This window comes from Borostomias antarcticus, assembly GCF_949987555.1.
Source record: "Borostomias antarcticus genome assembly, chromosome: 21".
In the NCBI taxonomy this organism is placed as follows: Eukaryota; Metazoa; Chordata; class Actinopteri; order Stomiiformes; family Stomiidae; genus Borostomias; species Borostomias antarcticus.
Window position 1 is genome coordinate 20325012 of NC_140254.1, and position 17500 is coordinate 20342511.

The 17500-nt window shown below is 45.8% G+C and overlaps 2 protein-coding genes across 2 annotated transcripts in view; one reads left to right on the top strand and one right to left on the bottom strand.

Moving 5' to 3' along the window:
* Nucleotides 1-6623, top strand: part of sgce (sarcoglycan, epsilon) — an 18825-nt gene extending 12202 nt beyond the window's left edge. The window contains exons 5-11 of the mRNA XM_084455443.1: nucleotides 45-243; nucleotides 824-986; nucleotides 1779-1993; nucleotides 2549-2575; nucleotides 3669-3857; nucleotides 4437-4480; nucleotides 6188-6623. Coding sequence (XP_084311569.1) covers nucleotides 45-243; nucleotides 824-986; nucleotides 1779-1993; nucleotides 2549-2575; nucleotides 3669-3857; nucleotides 4437-4480; nucleotides 6188-6204 — 854 coding nt within the window. The 3' untranslated portion in view covers nucleotides 6205-6623. The remainder of the gene's footprint in view (nucleotides 1-44; nucleotides 244-823; nucleotides 987-1778; nucleotides 1994-2548; nucleotides 2576-3668; nucleotides 3858-4436; nucleotides 4481-6187) is intronic.
* Nucleotides 6624-11576: 4953 nt separating this feature from the next.
* casd1 (CAS1 domain containing 1) overlaps nucleotides 11577-17500 on the bottom strand; it is a gene marked incomplete at its 3' end in the record, with an annotated part of 21163 nt that continues 15239 nt past the window's right edge. Inside the window, exons 14-18 of the mRNA XM_084455053.1 lie at nucleotides 17051-17152; nucleotides 15985-16125; nucleotides 15445-15522; nucleotides 14110-14202; nucleotides 11577-11843 (exon numbers count right to left, since the gene is read on the bottom strand). Coding sequence (XP_084311179.1) covers nucleotides 11577-11843; nucleotides 14110-14202; nucleotides 15445-15522; nucleotides 15985-16125; nucleotides 17051-17152 — 681 coding nt within the window. The remainder of the gene's footprint in view (nucleotides 11844-14109; nucleotides 14203-15444; nucleotides 15523-15984; nucleotides 16126-17050; nucleotides 17153-17500) is intronic.

Consider the following 17500-nt stretch of genomic DNA (forward strand, 5'->3'; position numbering starts at 1 on the left):
TCTCTCCTCCTCCCCCCCCTCTCTCTCCTCTCTCCCTCTCTCAGAGTTCCCTCTCCAGTACCAGGCAGAGTTCTTCATCAGGAACATGAACGTTGAGGAGATGTTGGCCAGCGAGGTGCTTGGGGACTTCCTGGGCGCCGTGAAGAACGTGTGGCAGCCCGACCGCCTCAACGCCATCAACATCACGTCGGCGCTGGACCGCGGCGGGCGCGTGCCCCTCCCCATCAACAACCTCAAGGAGGGGTGAGATTATCAAAGAAGATTCTGGAATGAGCAAATACCCAAGGGAATATACTCAGACCATAGCAACACTTAAGCACTTTAAATGCGTTTTGCATGAGTAACCACACCTGTCTCCCACAAATATATTCTGCGCACGTTCTGTCTGTCTGTGCCGGACTATTATGCTGTGGTTCCGTGTAACTGGGTCGTAGAACATGAACACTTCACTGTGTCACGAGCGAAGCTCTAACAGAGAGGTTCTATCATTCTGGGGAGAATCGCCCACATCAACTGCTAGTTGTTCATAAAACATTAACTACAGTAAAGCATTTTGAAAGATTAAAAAGCAGCGCGACGACTCTATGGGGGGTAAAATGCTCTGAGTGTCAGCAGAGTATGTGTGTGTGTGTGTGTGTGTGTGTGTGTGTGCGCCTGTGTGGAAGAATATCTTTCACGAGACCCCCGGCCGGAAAAAAAATGTGGAGAAGCGAATGTGTGCGTACGTTTAGTATGTGTACGTCTGTCCAGTATGTGCGTACAGTACGACTGGCCGCCAGGCCGGCCGCCTAACCCCCGGTCTCCCTCCCCCCTCCGTGTCCAGCGTGTATGTGATGGTGGGGGCGGACGTGCCCTTCTCGTCCTGCCTGCGCGAGGTGGAGAGCCCCCAGAACCAGCTGCGCTGTAGCCAGGAGATGGAGCCCATCATCAGCTGCGACAAGAAGTTCCGCGCCCAGTTCAACATCGACTGGTGCAAGATCTCCCTGGTGAGGACCAGACCGGACCAGACCAGACCAGACCGGACCGGACCGGACCAGACCAGACCAGACCAGACCAGACCGGACCAGACCAGACCAGACCAGACCGGACCAGACCGGACCAGACCAGACCAGACCAGACCGGACCGGACCAGACCGGACCGGACCAGACCAGACCAGACCAGACCAGACCAGACCGGACCGGACCAGACCAGACCAGACCAGACCGGACTAGACCAGACCAGACCAGACCAGACCAGACCAGACCGGACTAGACCGGACCAGACCAGACCAGACCAGACCGGACCAGACCAGACTAGACCGGACTAGACCGGACCAGACGGGACCAGACCGGACCAGACCAGACCAGACCAGACCGGACTAGACCGGACCAGACCAGACCAGACCGGACCAGACCGGACCAGACCGGACCAGACCGGATGACGCGTTCCTTTCAGGGGGCTGTCAATAAACTATCAATGAAATATCGACCACAACCTGTTGATACAGAACAACTGGTTCATTTGGGGCTGGGGTTCTCAAAGAAATCTATAGAAATACCGGCACCCTGAAAAACACACAGAAAACAACATTTACATCATGTTTATTTTCACTACAGGGCAAATGTCTGTCGGTTTGTTGATTTGGCAGCCAGATGAGCCGACGCAAAGGCTCTGTCCCATATGTCTCCGTCCGTCTCTCGGAGGACGCACACCTATACAGCGCATTACAGTCAAACCGAGCTGTGATAGGTCCATCTGGAAGTGCTGATGAAAGCCACTGGCCTCCTGCTTCCTCCAGGTGGACATCAACAAGGTGGCGCCCGTCTACAGCAGCCGCCCCGCCCCGGGCGCGGGCGTCCTGCCGGTCGTGGGCGAGTACAACCCTCCCTCCGAGTCGCTGAAGAGCCGGGACTACTTTCACGACTTCCTCATCACGCTGGCGGTGCCCTCCGCCGTGGCGCTGGTCCTCTTCCTCATCCTGGGCTACTCCATGTGCTGTCGGCGGGAGGGGGTGTAAGTGGGCCTCCGCTCCTGAGAAACGCAGACACGCAGCCGGGGGGCAACGCTAACCGCTAACACCCCCAGAGAGAAGGCAGGACGGTCGTGTAGTTGTGTGGATTGTCCAATGTTGATGGATCAGAGGCTGTTTAGGACCTCTGTTTGAGGTTGTAGAGGCTCATGACACTGAGGCCGTTTAAATGGAGGAGATAGTCCCAAAGCATTCTCCAATTTGGACCTGCAGCTTTTCATAATCATATTTTCAATCACATTTTGTTGTGTTTATTTAACCCATGTAGAATTCTGTCACAGGTTGGTTTATACGTTTTCATTCACATCATCTAAATGTTTACCAGCATATCCGTGATATAGACTGTCAGTCATTCACGATGACCTCCCGTCCATCCTTATTCGCAGGCCGGTAGAGACCCGCCCCCTCTCACCTGCCGTCACCAATCAGAGTCCCCCGTACCCCATACTCCCAATCCAACTGGCTGTCCATTCGCTTCTGTGTGGATGTCTTAACTATTAATATTAGTATTTAATTCATTCATTTTGTTTTGTTTCTAGGGAAAAAAGAAACATGCAAACCCCAGAGTAAGTGTTCTTCCTCTCCTGTGTTCTTTTTTCCCACTTCTTTTTGGTTTCTTTCAGTTGATTGGCCCCTTCTAATTTCCCCTTCATCTCCCCATTGGCTCATTCTCATGCCCATATGTCATCTGTGTGTTGACATCCCTTCATCCAATGAGCTGCTCAAAAGTTGTAGGGAGGTGTTTGATTGGCTGGCTTTAATGGTTATGAATAAGTCCCGCCCACTGAGAAATAAAACCACACACCAGCTTCAATCAGTGGGAAATAAATGTATGGGGAACTAGAATCATATAATTATGATACATATATAATCATATTATTACCCCCAAATAGACTCAGCAGATGAGAAACAATCTCCAATATTTTAAACAAACTGCCAAAGATCTTTCCTGAGATTAATATTATGTTTGTAATGAACCTGAATGCATGCAATGTTTTCTGCTACAAGACACTCCAGAAGAGTGGATTTCAGATATTCAAAACCTTGAGGCGTCCTTGATTTAGCCTCTTGGACCTATTGGAACAATGCCTAACCCCAACCCTAAGCCTAACAGACCTATTGGAACAATGCTATCGGCATGCAAGGCAGGCTAAATCAAGTGCACCTCCGGTACCTCAGGAACATTATGAAGCCAGATATGATGGAGAACACGGCATGTGTTCACATGTACTGTATGGAAGCTCAGAAATAGACTGTTTCCTCTAGGGCTGGGTTAAAAAAAAAATCGATTAATTGATTCTGAATCGATTCTGAATCAAATGATTCAGAATCGATTCATGAATCCCAAAATCGATCTTTTATTTAATGAATGAATGAATAAATGAATTAATGAATAGTTCATTAATTCATTCAATGATTCATTCATTAATTTTTGGAAATCAGTATCGATACCCAGCCCTAGTATTGATGTGTTGCATAACTTGGCAGTCATGTAATTAAGATTACAGCAAAAAAAACAAAAAAACAGGTTTTAGTAACACTAACCTGAATCGAATCGAATTGAATCGCGATAATCGATTCTGAACCTTGTGAATCAGAATCGAATCGATTCTGTAAATCCGACTGGATACCCAGCCCTAGTCTCCTCCCTCTCCCCAGTATCCAGCTGGTTCATCACAGCTCCATCCAGAAGTCGTCCAAGGAGCTGCGGAGCCTGTCTAAGAACAGAGAGATCTCCTGGCCCCTGTCCACCCTGCCCGTCTTCAACCCCGTCAGCGGGGAGGTGGTCCCGCCCATCCACCCCGACAGCTACGAGACCACCAGCATGCCCCTCATGCAGACACAGACGTGAGTGGAGCGCGGCGTACACGCACACACACACACACACACACACACACACACGCACACACACAGAAAGTTTGGCTTAACACACATTCTCTATTCCTGTCTCTCCCTCTTTCTCTCTTTCACACACACACACACACACACACACAGACACACACACACACACACACACACACACACACACACACACACACAGAAAGTTTGGCTTAACACACATTCTCTATTCCTGTTTCTCCCTCTCCCTCTTTCTCTCTCTCTTTCACACACACACACACACACACACACATGTACATCCATCTTGTGCGTAGGTAGGAACAATGCTACGGTTGTCCTCATACATATGCGTTGTTCTAAGCAAGCCTGTGTTTACAAGCACAGGAGGAAATGAGCCAAAGCCGTTAAACCCACGCCATGAGCTTAAGAGAGCCAGCCTGCCCCGTGGTCACTGGGGGTTGGCCTTACACTCTGGAAAAACACCAGGATTGGACAAGAGGAATATTAAAGAAAGTCTAATGGGTTTTTCTTGTGACACATACATCAATAGTTTAATGTAATTAGTACCATGTTTTTATTTATTTTCAGAAACCTGCAAAACCAGATAACGATACCACAGCAACAGACCTCAGGTCAGTATTGAATCAAACCTGGGTCTGGCTATCTTGCTAACTCACTATCAACATAGTGCGTCTTAATCTGATACATTTAATATCATATCAGTATAATAACATACTGGACTCCATTAAAGGTGGAGTATGTAAGATGTTTGTTAAGACTTTGAACATGTAAATATTGCTACATTGCTATGATCAATCCAGAGGGATACGTGATTGAACTCCTCTGTGAAGCTGTTTGGCTCTACTACAGCAAGTATAATAATTATAATAATTAGGTTTGGGGTCAACACCATAGGGTTGATTAAAAAAAAACAAAAAAAAAACCTGAGGGTAGAGGCGTGGCCACATCTGGTTCAGAGCGCGCACGTGTGCTGAGATCCAATCAGCAACACAGAGCGTTCTTCTACGGCCTTATGGGAAAGTGGTCGTACCCAAACACACAGCGGACTGAATTGACCTGCCAGAGGGGTTTCTGCTCACTGGTACCTCAGAGCACAGAAGTAACATACTGCAGCTTTAACAATGAGGGATGTGATCACTTCCTACACTTTGCTAAAAATATCCACACATCAGTCTCCCTCAAGTGCACAACACATACTATAGCTGTACATAGTACTTAGTACTTACTATAGCTGTACATAGTACTAAGTACTTACTATAGCTGTACATAGTACTTAGTATAGCTGCACATAGTACTAAGTACTTACTATAGCTGTACATAGTACTTAGTACTTACTATAGCTGTACATAGTACTTACTATAGCTGCACATAGTACTAAGTACTTACTATAGCTGTACATAGTACTAAGTACTTACTATAGCTGCACATAGTACTTACTATAGCTGTACATAGTACTTACTATAGCTGTACATAGTACTTACTATAGCTGTACATAGTACTAAGTACTTACTATAGCTGTACATAGTACTAAGTACTTACTATAGCTGTACATAGTACTTAGTATAGCTGCACATAGTACTAAGTACTTACTATAGCTGCACATAGTACTAAGTACTTACTATAGCTGTACATAGTACTTAGTACTTACTATAGCTGCACATAATACTTAGTACTTACTATAGCTGTACATAGTACTTACTATAGCTGTACATAGTACTTACTATAGCTGTACATAGTACTTAGTATAGCTGTACATTGTCCTTAGTACTTACTATAGCTGCACATAGTACTTAGTACTAACTATAGCTGTACATAGTACTTAGTACTTAGTATAGCTGTACATACTGTAGTACTTACAGCCCCTGCAGGAGTTGATCAGGACTCCACCTTAGCCATGCATTTGCAATACTCAATTAACTGAGTAGCACATCATGAACCAGTCCAGTTAGAGCGGATCGCCCCCGTGTGGACATTTGGGTGAACTGCGAGTAGGTCTCTCTCCCATATCTCTCACTGGTCCCTCCACTAACCTGCTGCTCTCTCTATTCACTTACTGCTAACAAAGGAGATAATTATTGTATGTCAACGTTTCGGAGATTGGAGGTAAGTATTATGGTCTGCTTTTGAAGAGTAGGTCTTAAGAATAAAGCTTCAATTATAGCTATTGTAATAGCCACTGTAAAAGTAGGCGCACTGTAGACAGCAGGGTTTGAATTGATGTCAAACCAGACCATTTAGAAAATTAGTTAATAATTGTAACGCAAATATTAGAAATGATGTGTTGTTCACTATGCTGATATGAAATATTTCTCTCTCAGGTAAATGGTATTCCTGAGGAGAGAAAGGTGTCTGAAGCGCTGAACTTGTGACGAGCACACCGCCGCCGTCGTCGTCTCTGCGTCCTTTTAAAACAAGCCTTTTCTTATATTATCATATGTGTTAGTCTGCACGTTCCCACAGTGCCCTCATATCCATGCTCTAGTCTTTGTGAGTTTATGTCGAGTGGATGAAACGTGTGTGACTGTGTGTGTGTGTGTGTGTGTGTGTGTGAGAGAGCTTCATCGTAAATAACAAATGCAACATTCAACAGGATATTTTTTACATATTTTTGTGTAAAATGTTTAAATGATATATGATGCGTTTGCACAAATAACACGTTTGCTTTTCTACTTGCCTTACACAATGGCCCTCTTTGAGGTAAAAGGGAGTTGAATGTGGCTTTTAGTTGTCATATAATTATGTCTCTGTATGCAATAGTTGATGTAACTGTCTAATGTCTGTCATGTGAAGAACACTAAAGACTTTTGGATGAATTTTCTTGCTTCCTACCTCATGGTTCCTCTCTCACTGCTGCCCGTCAGTCCACCCAGCTCCCTTATTAAAGAAACTCATCTATCCATTAGATAGTCTGGAACTCATCTATCCATTAGATAGTCTGAAACTCATCTATCCATTAGATAGTCTGAAACTCATCTATCCATTAGATAGTCTGACTCATCTATCCATTAGATAGTCTGAAACTCATCGATCCATTAGATAGTCTGAAACGCATCTGAAACTCATCTATCCATATTAGATAGTCTGAAACTCATCTATCCATTAGATAGTCTGAAACTCATCTATCCATTAGATAGTCTGAAACTCATCTATCCATTAGATAGTCTGAAACTCATCTATCCATTATAGTCTGAAACTCATCTATCCATTAGATAGTCTGAAACTCATCTATCAGGTGAGGTGGGAGCAAGCCCCCAGGAATCGAAATCTAAAGTGAAGGCCTATGGAACCGCGCCATCTTGGCTAGATTTGTAGTCACTTGGCTATTTCCGGTTACTTTTGACTTGCGCAGTTGAGCTTCTCTGGCCGACGCGCGTCCACGAAAAAGTTCACATTTCTCTGAAATGTAGACGCACGTTCCCGGCTCTCCCCGCTTTGATTTAGCAATGAAAACCGGCTTGCATATTAACCTGTTTTTGTCAAATATATCAATTGGAGAAATTATTTTTTGATCCTGGCATCTTAGTTTTAACAAGTTAAATATAATTGAACATGTTTTGTTTGCTAGTAGATGGTATTCATTCCGTTCGCGATAACGTTATTGCAGCCAGGCTAAATTCCTCCAGGGAGCCAGTGACAGGCGAGTTGAAGAGCTTCACTCCCCGCCAGCAGGAGCTCTGGCCGCGGCTACCGCATCTCGGATAACCCGCTGAGTTCGTGGCTGCTATTTCACACTCGCCCTTGATCAATCCCAATACCGATCCATGGTAATAATGAATCAATCGTTCAGATCAGATCGGCAGTGCTGCATGCATGTTACAACATCATTGTTAGCTTTATTAACATAACCATAGCCTACATTTATCTCTCTAACGTTAGGCTATCCATCTTACACCAGTCGGCCATTCGATAGCTGGAAGCGGTCAACGCCAACGTTGACTGAAAACACCCAAACTCAGTGTATCGTTTCATCTTCATGCTACACATCAACTCCTTTACATTGTATGTGAATAAATTCCTGTTATTCTAAAAATATCCCATTTCTGTCCATTCCTGGAAAAGGCTAATAATTGCTGTCAAATGATCACTCCAGTTTATCACCGTATCCCACTACCATTTCAACTATGCACAGGAGGTTGTCTTGTGGTCATTTTCATTAAAAAATGTGAACTTTTTCGTGGACGCGCGTCGGCCAGAGAAGCTCAACTGCGCAAGTCAAAAGTAACCGGAAGGCCAGAAAAGCACAACTGCGCAAGTCAAAAGTAACCGGAAATAGTCAAATGACTACAAATTTTGCCAAGATGGCGCGGTTCAATAGGGCTTCATTGTTGATAGCGGCCGGTGAATGGAGTGGCTGTATCCAGTTTATATAATACATCCATGGGTGGGAGATAAAGTGGTCTCAGCTGTTTTACCGAAATTACCTCTAACATAATAAAAGCTTTGTTGACCACAACACAGTCGCACATAGAACACATTTTTATGGAAGTATTATTAACAATTTACAACTGAATAAAGGCATTTATAAATAAACAGTTAATTTCACATTTTAAGACATCACAAAATAACATAAAACATCTTTATTGAGGTCCAGGGGATAAATATGTCGTTTCTTTTTAGTATGACCCAAATAATAGTAGTGTGAAATAATCATAACCAATGTAAAACGTTTGTTTGGCAACCAGTAAACTGTCACATCACAGTTCAAACTCTAGTGTCTGTAATTATAAGTTACATTTTATGTTTTTTTTTTTTTTTTTAACTAGTGGTTTTTACTTTTGTCTGGACCTCAAACCCCTCATGGAACACTGTCAGAAAACGAACATCTGAGAGCTTTCAAAACCTTTCAGCTCAGTCAGGTATAATAGCAGGATGTGGAGTGGGACACATTCTGGGAGCTTCTGACTTAACCTGTTTGAAAAAGAAGCAACATTTTCTTGTAGTAGTAACACAGTTCTCCAGTCCACTGCCTGTCCGTGGCACAGAGACTGTACAGAATTCCTCCTATGCTTTAGTACTACAATGGTAAGTTTAACTCATTTTACAGTCTTCTCAAAGTACATGTATATTTGCAGAGTTGACTTGCCTTACGTATAGCTTAAGCAGTAGATTTACACATTTTGAAAGGCGTGGGGATGAAGATGAAGACGAATCGAAGTTGTATCAAAATCATAAAAATAAAAAAAACACGGATATGAGGTGATTTGAGTACAACAGAATTATCCAGAATGCTATCCAGGTTTTGGGATATTAAATTTACCTCAAAGGTGAGGTTAAAACAATGAGGCAAGTATATCAAAAAATAAACCTGGTTTACTTAAAAACAGCTAATAAGTACTTATCTTTCTGTGTGAAACATAACATTCCTAAAAAGGAAATACACATATTTAGCACAACTTGTATAATGATTTCTCAGAAAGATTAAACTTTTGGCTTAAACGCAATCCACTGACACACAATGAAATGCTGACTTTTATCCTCCCCCCGCAATGACATAACTTTAACTCCTTTCATTACCAGTAGCCTAACTCATCAGGTATCACTAGGGTTGCAAGAGGAAACCTTCCATGGGACTTCCTGGGTATTTTGGGAATGGCACATACTGTTCTGTTCCATACCACTAGAACTTTCCGTCACAGTCAAACCTTCACATGTGATTTTGTGTAGTCTTACCATTTGAATGTCTGGGTATTAAACATCCACACCTATGTAGCTGAATATATCATTGGTATGTAGAGAAATAGGGGGAAATTATTGACATTTGCCTACAAATAAACATAAATTATATCTGCACTAGGCTACATTAATATATGCAACTAGATGGAAGTATGGATTCAATTGGGCATTTTGTATGGAAAAGCATGAATTCTATTTAATAGAATCAACAGATTAGCCTACATGTATTCAGCCACTGTTGTAATGGCGCGTGTTGTTAGCTAGCCAGCAAAACATAAACGCTTGCTACATTTAGCTACAATATCAGCAAGCATATAATTATTAACTATGAATTTATTAAAATGTTCACTATATCTTCACTCTTTTACACCATTATTAACTTATTGGGATTATAAAAACAAACAACGTGGGAAGAAATAGGTATGAGATATTGAAAATGTAATTATTAAAGACTCAAGCTTTGGTTTTTAGGGAGGGAGGGGGGCAAGATCCCCAAGCCAACGGTCTCAGTCATTTTACTGGTTACTGGCAAGTTACCGGAAGCCTTCGACCTCTTTGCAACCCTAGGTTTCACAAAGTGTCAGATTCAAATTCAGATGTGGCTCTGAGGCCGTGTGGCAACTGACAAAGGAAAAGAGAAGCACGTATGACTGAAGGCATTTAGTCAGGTTGAGAATTCAAGTCATTCACTCACTGCTTCATTCATTCATTCATTCACAAAAAGCAAGGGTAGCACAGGAAGCTTTTAGCTGCGTTGTCTTACTATGTACAAACCAGTGCATGTTATGTTCTATGGCCTACCTTGGGAGACGAGGGCTGAGGAACACTGAAGGAGCACGCCACGTCTCTCACACACAAACACAGTGGTTGCTTAACCCTCAGAAGGATAGGCTCGTGTAAGAATGCAAAAAAGATTGAAAAATGAACTTTGTTCAAAGTGCCTCTTTTGGATTGCTTGATGAGAATAGCATCTATGAAAAGGTGTAATACCACAAAAGTCTACGCAATACTTCATTCACAAACAGCAGTCATGGGCGCAAAAATACAAAAAAGCAGAGACCCTGTATAAAATATATGCTTAATTTAAATCATTAAATACTGTACATGAAACAGAATTTCAGAGCTCGGTGAGGCCACATCACCCCACCTGAAAGTTCATCCTACAAATCAGTCCTTTTTACAAAGGAAAAAAAACAATTGTTAAAGGAATATTCCATCTGACATTAGCTCTTCAAAAATGCTATTTATGTCTGTGATATTTAGGCTACATGAAGAGCAGTTTGGAGCAGTTTCTGTCAATTAATAAATACAAAATGGATCTAAAATGGATCTGGTGTAACAAGGGTCAAAGTAAGGGATGAAAATGAATTTGTGTTTATAAATTGACGGAATACCCCTTTAACCGCCATCGGACGGAAGGAGGGTGCTGCTCCAGCTCCCTTCCAGAATGTTCCTCAGACAAACAGCTGTGAGTTTGACTTGACTTAATAAAAGAGTGTACAGGTATGCCAAGAGGTACTATGTTAGAGGGTTTGAGCAAGCAGAAATGACGATGCTCCCCCCCCACCCACCCCCACCAAAAACCCCACATGGAAGCATGAGGCCAGCTTTTCCTGAAATGAAAGGACCACCTCCCTGTCTTTCTTTTGTAAACGTCTGTAGAGGGAACGGTGCCTCCCACCGCCTTGGGGACGGCCCCCCCCCCTCTTCTTGTTCTTCAGTGTACGACTTTCACCACAGTAGTCAGTCAGTCATGGAGCTGGAGCAGTCACCTAGCAGGAAAGGTACTTGTGTGTCATCTCACCCCATCGTGTCTTTGACTTGGCTCAAACGTGGCTGTCCGTCCGTCCGTCGCCGACGTGTTGTCCACTTACGACTCGCTGCCGCCAACACTTCCAATGGCTGCCGGTCGAAGATGGCTCCCCTGCTTTCTGCGGAGACTCCATCCCCCATCCTGCATCTGTTCCCCCTGCGGAAATGGGGCGGTGCTATTCGGTCCAACCCCCCCCCCCCCCCAGCTCCGTGGCCCCTCTCTTAGAGGCCGGTGTGCTGGCTGGCCCTGGTCACCCAGAGGAGAGCCAGGCTGGACAGCCCCACCACCGCCAGCCTCTTCAGTAGCGCCACGCTGTCCTTGGGGATGACCACCTGGGCCAGGTCGTTGGTGATGAGGGAGATCTCATGGGCCACGCAGACGAAGACGAAGGTGCTGATGATGATGTTGAGCGAGGGGTTGCCCGGGATCAGGACCAGGATGCCCTTGGTGTCCGCTGCCAGCCAGATGTGGTACTGGCAGATGAACAGCTGTGGGGGGGTTATGGAGAGAGAGAGAGGTAGTGAGTGAGTGTATGTTTGTGTGAGGTAGTGAGGGTGTGTGTGTGAGGTAGTGTTTGTGTGAGGTAGTGAGGGGGTGTTTGTGTGAGGTAATGAGGGTGTGTTTGTGTGAGGTAGTGAGGGTGTGTTTGTGTGAGGTAGTGAGGGTGTGTTTGTGTGAGGTAGTGAGGGTGTGTGTGTGAGGTAGTGAGGGTGTGTTTGTGTGAGGTAGTGAGGGTGTGTTTGTGTGAGGTAGTGAGGGTGTGTTTGTGTGAGGTAGTGTTTGTGTGAGGTAGTGAGGGTGTTTGTGTGAGGTAGTGAGGGTGTTTGTGTGAGGTAGTGAGGGTGTGTTTGTGTGAGGTAGTGAGGGTGTGTTTGTGTGAGGTAGTGAGGGTGTGTTTGTGTGAGGTAGTGAGGGTGTGTGTGTGAGGTAGTGAGGGTGTGTTTGTGTGAGGTAGTGTTTGTGTGAGGTAGTGAGGGTGTGTTTGTGTGAGGTAGTGAGGGTGTGTTTGTGTGAGGTAGTGAGGGTGTGTTTGTGTGAGGTAGTGAGGGTGTTTGTGTGAGGTAGTGAGGGTGTTTGTGTGAGGTAGTGAGGGTGTTTGTGTGAGGTAGTGAGGGTGTGTTTATGTGAGGTAGTGAGGGTGTTTGTGTGAGGTAGTGAGGGTGTTTGTCTGAGGTAATGAGGGTGTGTTTGTGTGAGGTAATGAGGGTGTGTTTGGGTGAGGTAGTGAGGGTGTTTGTGTGAGGTAGTGAGGGTGTTTGTCTGAGGTAATGAGGGTGTGTTTGTGTGAGGTAGTGAGGGTGTTTGTGTGAGGTAGTGAGGGTGTGTTTGTGTGAGGTAGTGAGGGTGTGTGTGTGAGGTAGTGAGGGTGTGTTTGTGTGAGGTAGTGTTTGTGTGAGGTAGTGACGGTGTGTTTGTGTGAGGTAGTGAGGGTGTGTGTGTGAGGTAGTGAGGGTGTGTTTGTGTGAGGTAGTGTTTGTGTGAGGTAGTGAGGGTGTGTTTGTGTGAGGTAATGAGGGTGTGTTTGTGTGAGGTAGTGAGGGTGTGTTTGTGTGAGGTAGTGAGGGTGTGTTTGTTTGAGGTAGTGAGGGTGTGTTTATGTGAGGTAGTGAGGGTGTGTTAGTGTGAGGTAGTGAGGGTGTGTTAGTGTGAGGTAGTGAGGGTGTGTTTGTGTGAGGTAGTGAGGGTGTGTTTGTGTGAGGTAGTGAGGGTGTGTTTATGTGAGGTAGTGAGGGTGTGTTAGTGTGAGGTAGTGAGGGTGTTTGTGTGAGGTAGTGAGGGTGTGTTTATGTGAGGTAGTGAGGGTGTGTTAGTGTGAGGTAGTGAGGGTGTGTTAGTGTGAGGTAGTGAGGGTGTGTTTGTGTGAGGTAGTGAGGGTGTGTTTGTGTGAGGTAGTGAGGGTGTTTGTGTGAGGTAGTGAGGGTGTGTTTATGTGAGGTAGTGAGGGTGTGTTAGTGTGAGGTAGTGAGGGTGTGTTAGTGTGAGGTAGTGAGGGTGTGTTAGTGTGAGGTAATGAGGGTGTGTTTGTGTGAGGTAGTGAGGGTGTTTGTGTGAGGGTGTGTTTGTGTGAGGTAGTGAGGGTGTGTTTATGTGAGGTAGTGAGGGTGTGTTAGTGTGAGGTAGTGAGGTAGTGTTTGTGTATGAGAGAGAGAGAGGTAGAGAGAGGTAGTGAGGGTGTGTTTGTGTATGAGAGAGAGAGAGGTAGTGAGGGTGTGTGTGTCGGGGTGTGTGTGTGTCGGGAGATGTGTGTATGTCAGAGTGTGTGTGTCAGGGTATGTGTGTCGGGGTGTGTATGTCGGGGTGTGTATGTCAGAGTGTGTGTGTCGGGGTGTGTGTGTCGGGATGTGTGTGTCGGGGTGTGTGTGTCGGGGTGTGTGTGTCGGGGTGTGTATGTCAGGTTGTGTGTGTGTCGGGGTGTGTATGTCAGGTTGTGTGTGTGTCGGGGTGTGTATGTCAGGTTGTGTGTGTGTCGGGGTGTGAATGTCAGAGTGTGTGTGTCGGGTTGTGTATGTCAGAGTGTGTATGTCAGAGTGTGTATGTCAGAGTGTGTATGTCAGAGTGTGTATGTCAGAGTGTGTATGTCAGAGTGTGTATGTCAGAGTGTGTATGTGTTCACATAGAAAATGAATGAAGGAGTGCGAGAATGTGGGGAAAAAGACAAGATGCAATATGTTCAAAATAGCTGACATCTTTCTTAGTATAATAAACATGCGTACAAGTCAATTCCTCCCTGTCACCCAATGGCGTGTGTCCTACCTCCAGGGAGATCTTCCCAAACCAGGCGAAGAACGAGCTGTATGAGGAGCGAGCGTAGCCCGGAATGTTCCGGATCAGGATGAAGGCCAGGATCTGGGAGGAGAGAGGGAGACATGTTCCCCAAACCAGTCAGAGACCGTCTCACGCCTTCTTTCATCTTCTGTCACAGACTCAACTCCGTCTAAATCGCATGTGTGTCTTATGCCGGGCTCACACTACAGGATATTTACAATCCTAACCAATTTCGAAATCGGGTTACATCACGCACATAAGGAGAATCTTAACAGATATTCTTCTTGCGCATCTCAAACAAGCACACACAGCAAGATTTGAAAATAACGGCTCAGCACACACTACAGGATCTTATCGTGCCCGAGGGAGCAACGAACCACTGGTCTCGCCGTCTCACTTCGGGACGTAATAATTTTAAATATCAAACATGTTTGATATTATCGGGGCCGCCCCGATGGGTCTGCGAGCCGATCGGGAGGTATAAGATTGGATCTGTAAACCTCTCACATTACAAGATCATCTGGGCCGATCATCCGCCCCCGACCAACGTTCCAGACCAGATTTCTCCTCCGATTGTCGGGAGGGGTGAATCGGGGATAAATCGGCCCAAAAATCCTGTAGTCTGAGCCCGGCATTAGAGAAATCCTTGTGTCGTAAGGTCAAATCAGGACGTTGTACAGTTGAGTCAAAGAGAAACAAAGATCGGTGAATAATTGCTGCTACGTTGTAAAGATGTCGACCTCAATCGTGTCTGATGGCAAGCGCAGTGTGAGCGCGCACGTTGTAAGATCTGACCGGGTCTGAAACGCTAGGACTCAAGTGTGGTGAGGGGTTTCGCCAACATGACGCTTTTTAAAACCACAGTCTATCCCTGCTTAAGCCTCCTCTAGACCTCTAGACGTCTCCTTCTCTTGAGAGGGCGAGGGACTCCTTCGTGATTATAGACCTGCCTGCGCTAGTCTTAGTAGTATAATTGGTCCAGAATGCGTTCCAACCTGTGCACCGTGCCCTGAGGTGCTCTGAAGACGAGGCTCTGACTCTACTTGCTTTAAACAATGGCCTTCTTCAAGGTACTTTAAAATAACGTGCGGTTTTGGGGGTAGAAATTCCCAACAGGATACCACAGGGCGGTTTCCCTGACAGAGATGACGCCTACTTCTTGGTAAAAAAAGAAAAGAAAAATGAACAGCATTGAGGAAGCTGAAGTAAAGATGCTTTAGGCTTAACACAGACCACATTATTAATACTACCTTTTATTTATACACGTTCTCACTGAGATAAAAGTCTCTTTGTGCGCTTGATGAGGTGCGAGAATGTGAATACCTGGACCACGGAGATGTAGGGGTGCATCTCGTTGCACTCCGTCTTGTTTTGACAGCAGCTGGCCCATATGGAGTAGGTCTGAGACGGAGAGAGGGCACGGTGAGAGACGTACACCACCACCACCGTGTGCAATGTACTGTTCATTCCACAAGCATTTCATTGTACACTGTACCCATACTCTGTACATATGACCAAAAAAACCCACTTGATCTTGAAAGCAGACAAGGAGGGAGGAAGAGAGACACATCGTGGATTGCATGTGACTGCATGTGTGAAGAAACATGAAACATATTTGGAAGAACTGAACTCTAAATCTTGGCCCTGCAAGTCAAGCATGTGCATGTTGGGGAGCAGTCTGCCCACGTCTGAGGGAACCTCAAATGACTCCTTCCAAGTCATCATTATATCACTGGTGGGCTGGTGAAAAGATAGGTAGTACTTTGACTAATCCCATCCAAGTTCTACTGGATCACAGAGTAGGTCATGGAAGGGAAGGATGTGTTTGTGTTGTGGAACCGGACCATTGATGAGGGTTCTTACTATGAATGAGACCACTGAGAGGAAGAGGAGGATGTTGGAGATCTTGGTGGAGAACAGAGGTTCTCCTTTCCCCTCAGAGAGAACCTGGCACTTCTGCAGCACCAGGTACACGAAGGCAAACAGCATGCCGTGGATCACTGCCTGCACACACACACGCACACACACACACACACATTAGACCTGCACCACTTTAACAGTGACACACAAGCACACGCGCAGTCAAAACAGATGGGAGCAAATGTGTGCGCACACACACACACACACACACACACACACACACACACACAACCCCAAATGTGTAATTCTATTACAACGAAGGAACATCTGCATTTGAATTTGAACAAACATGCGAGCAGGAAAACGGAGTGTGTGGAGGAGTGTGTGGAGGAGTGTGTGGAGGAGTGTGTGGAGTGTGTGGACGAGTGTGTGGAGGAGTGTGTGGAGGAGTGTGTGGAGTGTGTGGAGTGTGTGGACGAGTGTGTGGAGGAGTGTGTGGAGGAGTGTGTGGAGGAGTGTGTGGAGGAGTGTGTGGAGTGTGTGGAGTGTGTGGACGAGTGTGTGGAGGAGTGTGTGGAGGAGTGTGTGGAGGAGTGTGTGGAGGAGTGTGTGGAGGAGTGTGTGGAGGAGTGTGTGGAGGAGTGTGTGGAGGAGTGTGTGGAGTGTGTGGAGTGTGTGGACGAGTGTGTGGAGGAGTGTGTGGAGGAGTGTGTGGAGGAGTGTGTGGAGGAGTGTGTGGAGTGTGTGGAGGAGTGTGTGGAGGAGTGTGTGTAGGAGTGTGTGGAGGAGTGTGTGGAGGAGTGTGTGGAGGAGTGTGTGGAGGAGTGTGTGGAGGAGTGTGTGGAGGAGTGTGTGGAGGAGTGTGTGGAGGAGTGTGTGGAGGAGTGTGTGGAGGAGTGTGTGGAGGAGTGTGTGGAGGAGTGTGTGGAGGAGTGTGTGGAGGAGTGTGTGGAGGAGTGTGTGGAGGAGTGTGTGGAGGAGTGTGTGGAGGAGTGTGTGGAGGAGTGTGTGGAGGAGTGTGTGGAGGAGTGGGTGGAGGAGTGTGTGGAGGGCAAAGCGCTCTGCTTACGAATCGGTCCAGCCTCCAGCGGAACCACCACTCGTGAATACTTCCGTTCAGCTCAAACAGCTTGGACACGGGCCACACGGAGAAGATGCTCTCAAAGAAGCCCTGCAACAGACAAGCACACCCGTTAAACTGATCAACACAGACAAGCACACCCGTTAAACTGACCAACACTGACAAGCACACCCGTTAAACTGATCAACACAGACAAGCACACCCGTTAAACTGATCAACAGACAAGCACACCCGTTAAACTGATCAACAGACAAGCACACCCGTTAAACTGATCAACACAGACAAGCACACCCGTTAAACTGATCAACAGACAAGCACACCCGTTAAACTGATCAACAGACAAGCACACCCGTTAAACTGATCAACAGACAAGCACACCCGTTAAACTGACCAACACAGACAAGCACACCCGTTAAACTGATCTGAGATCAACCTCGT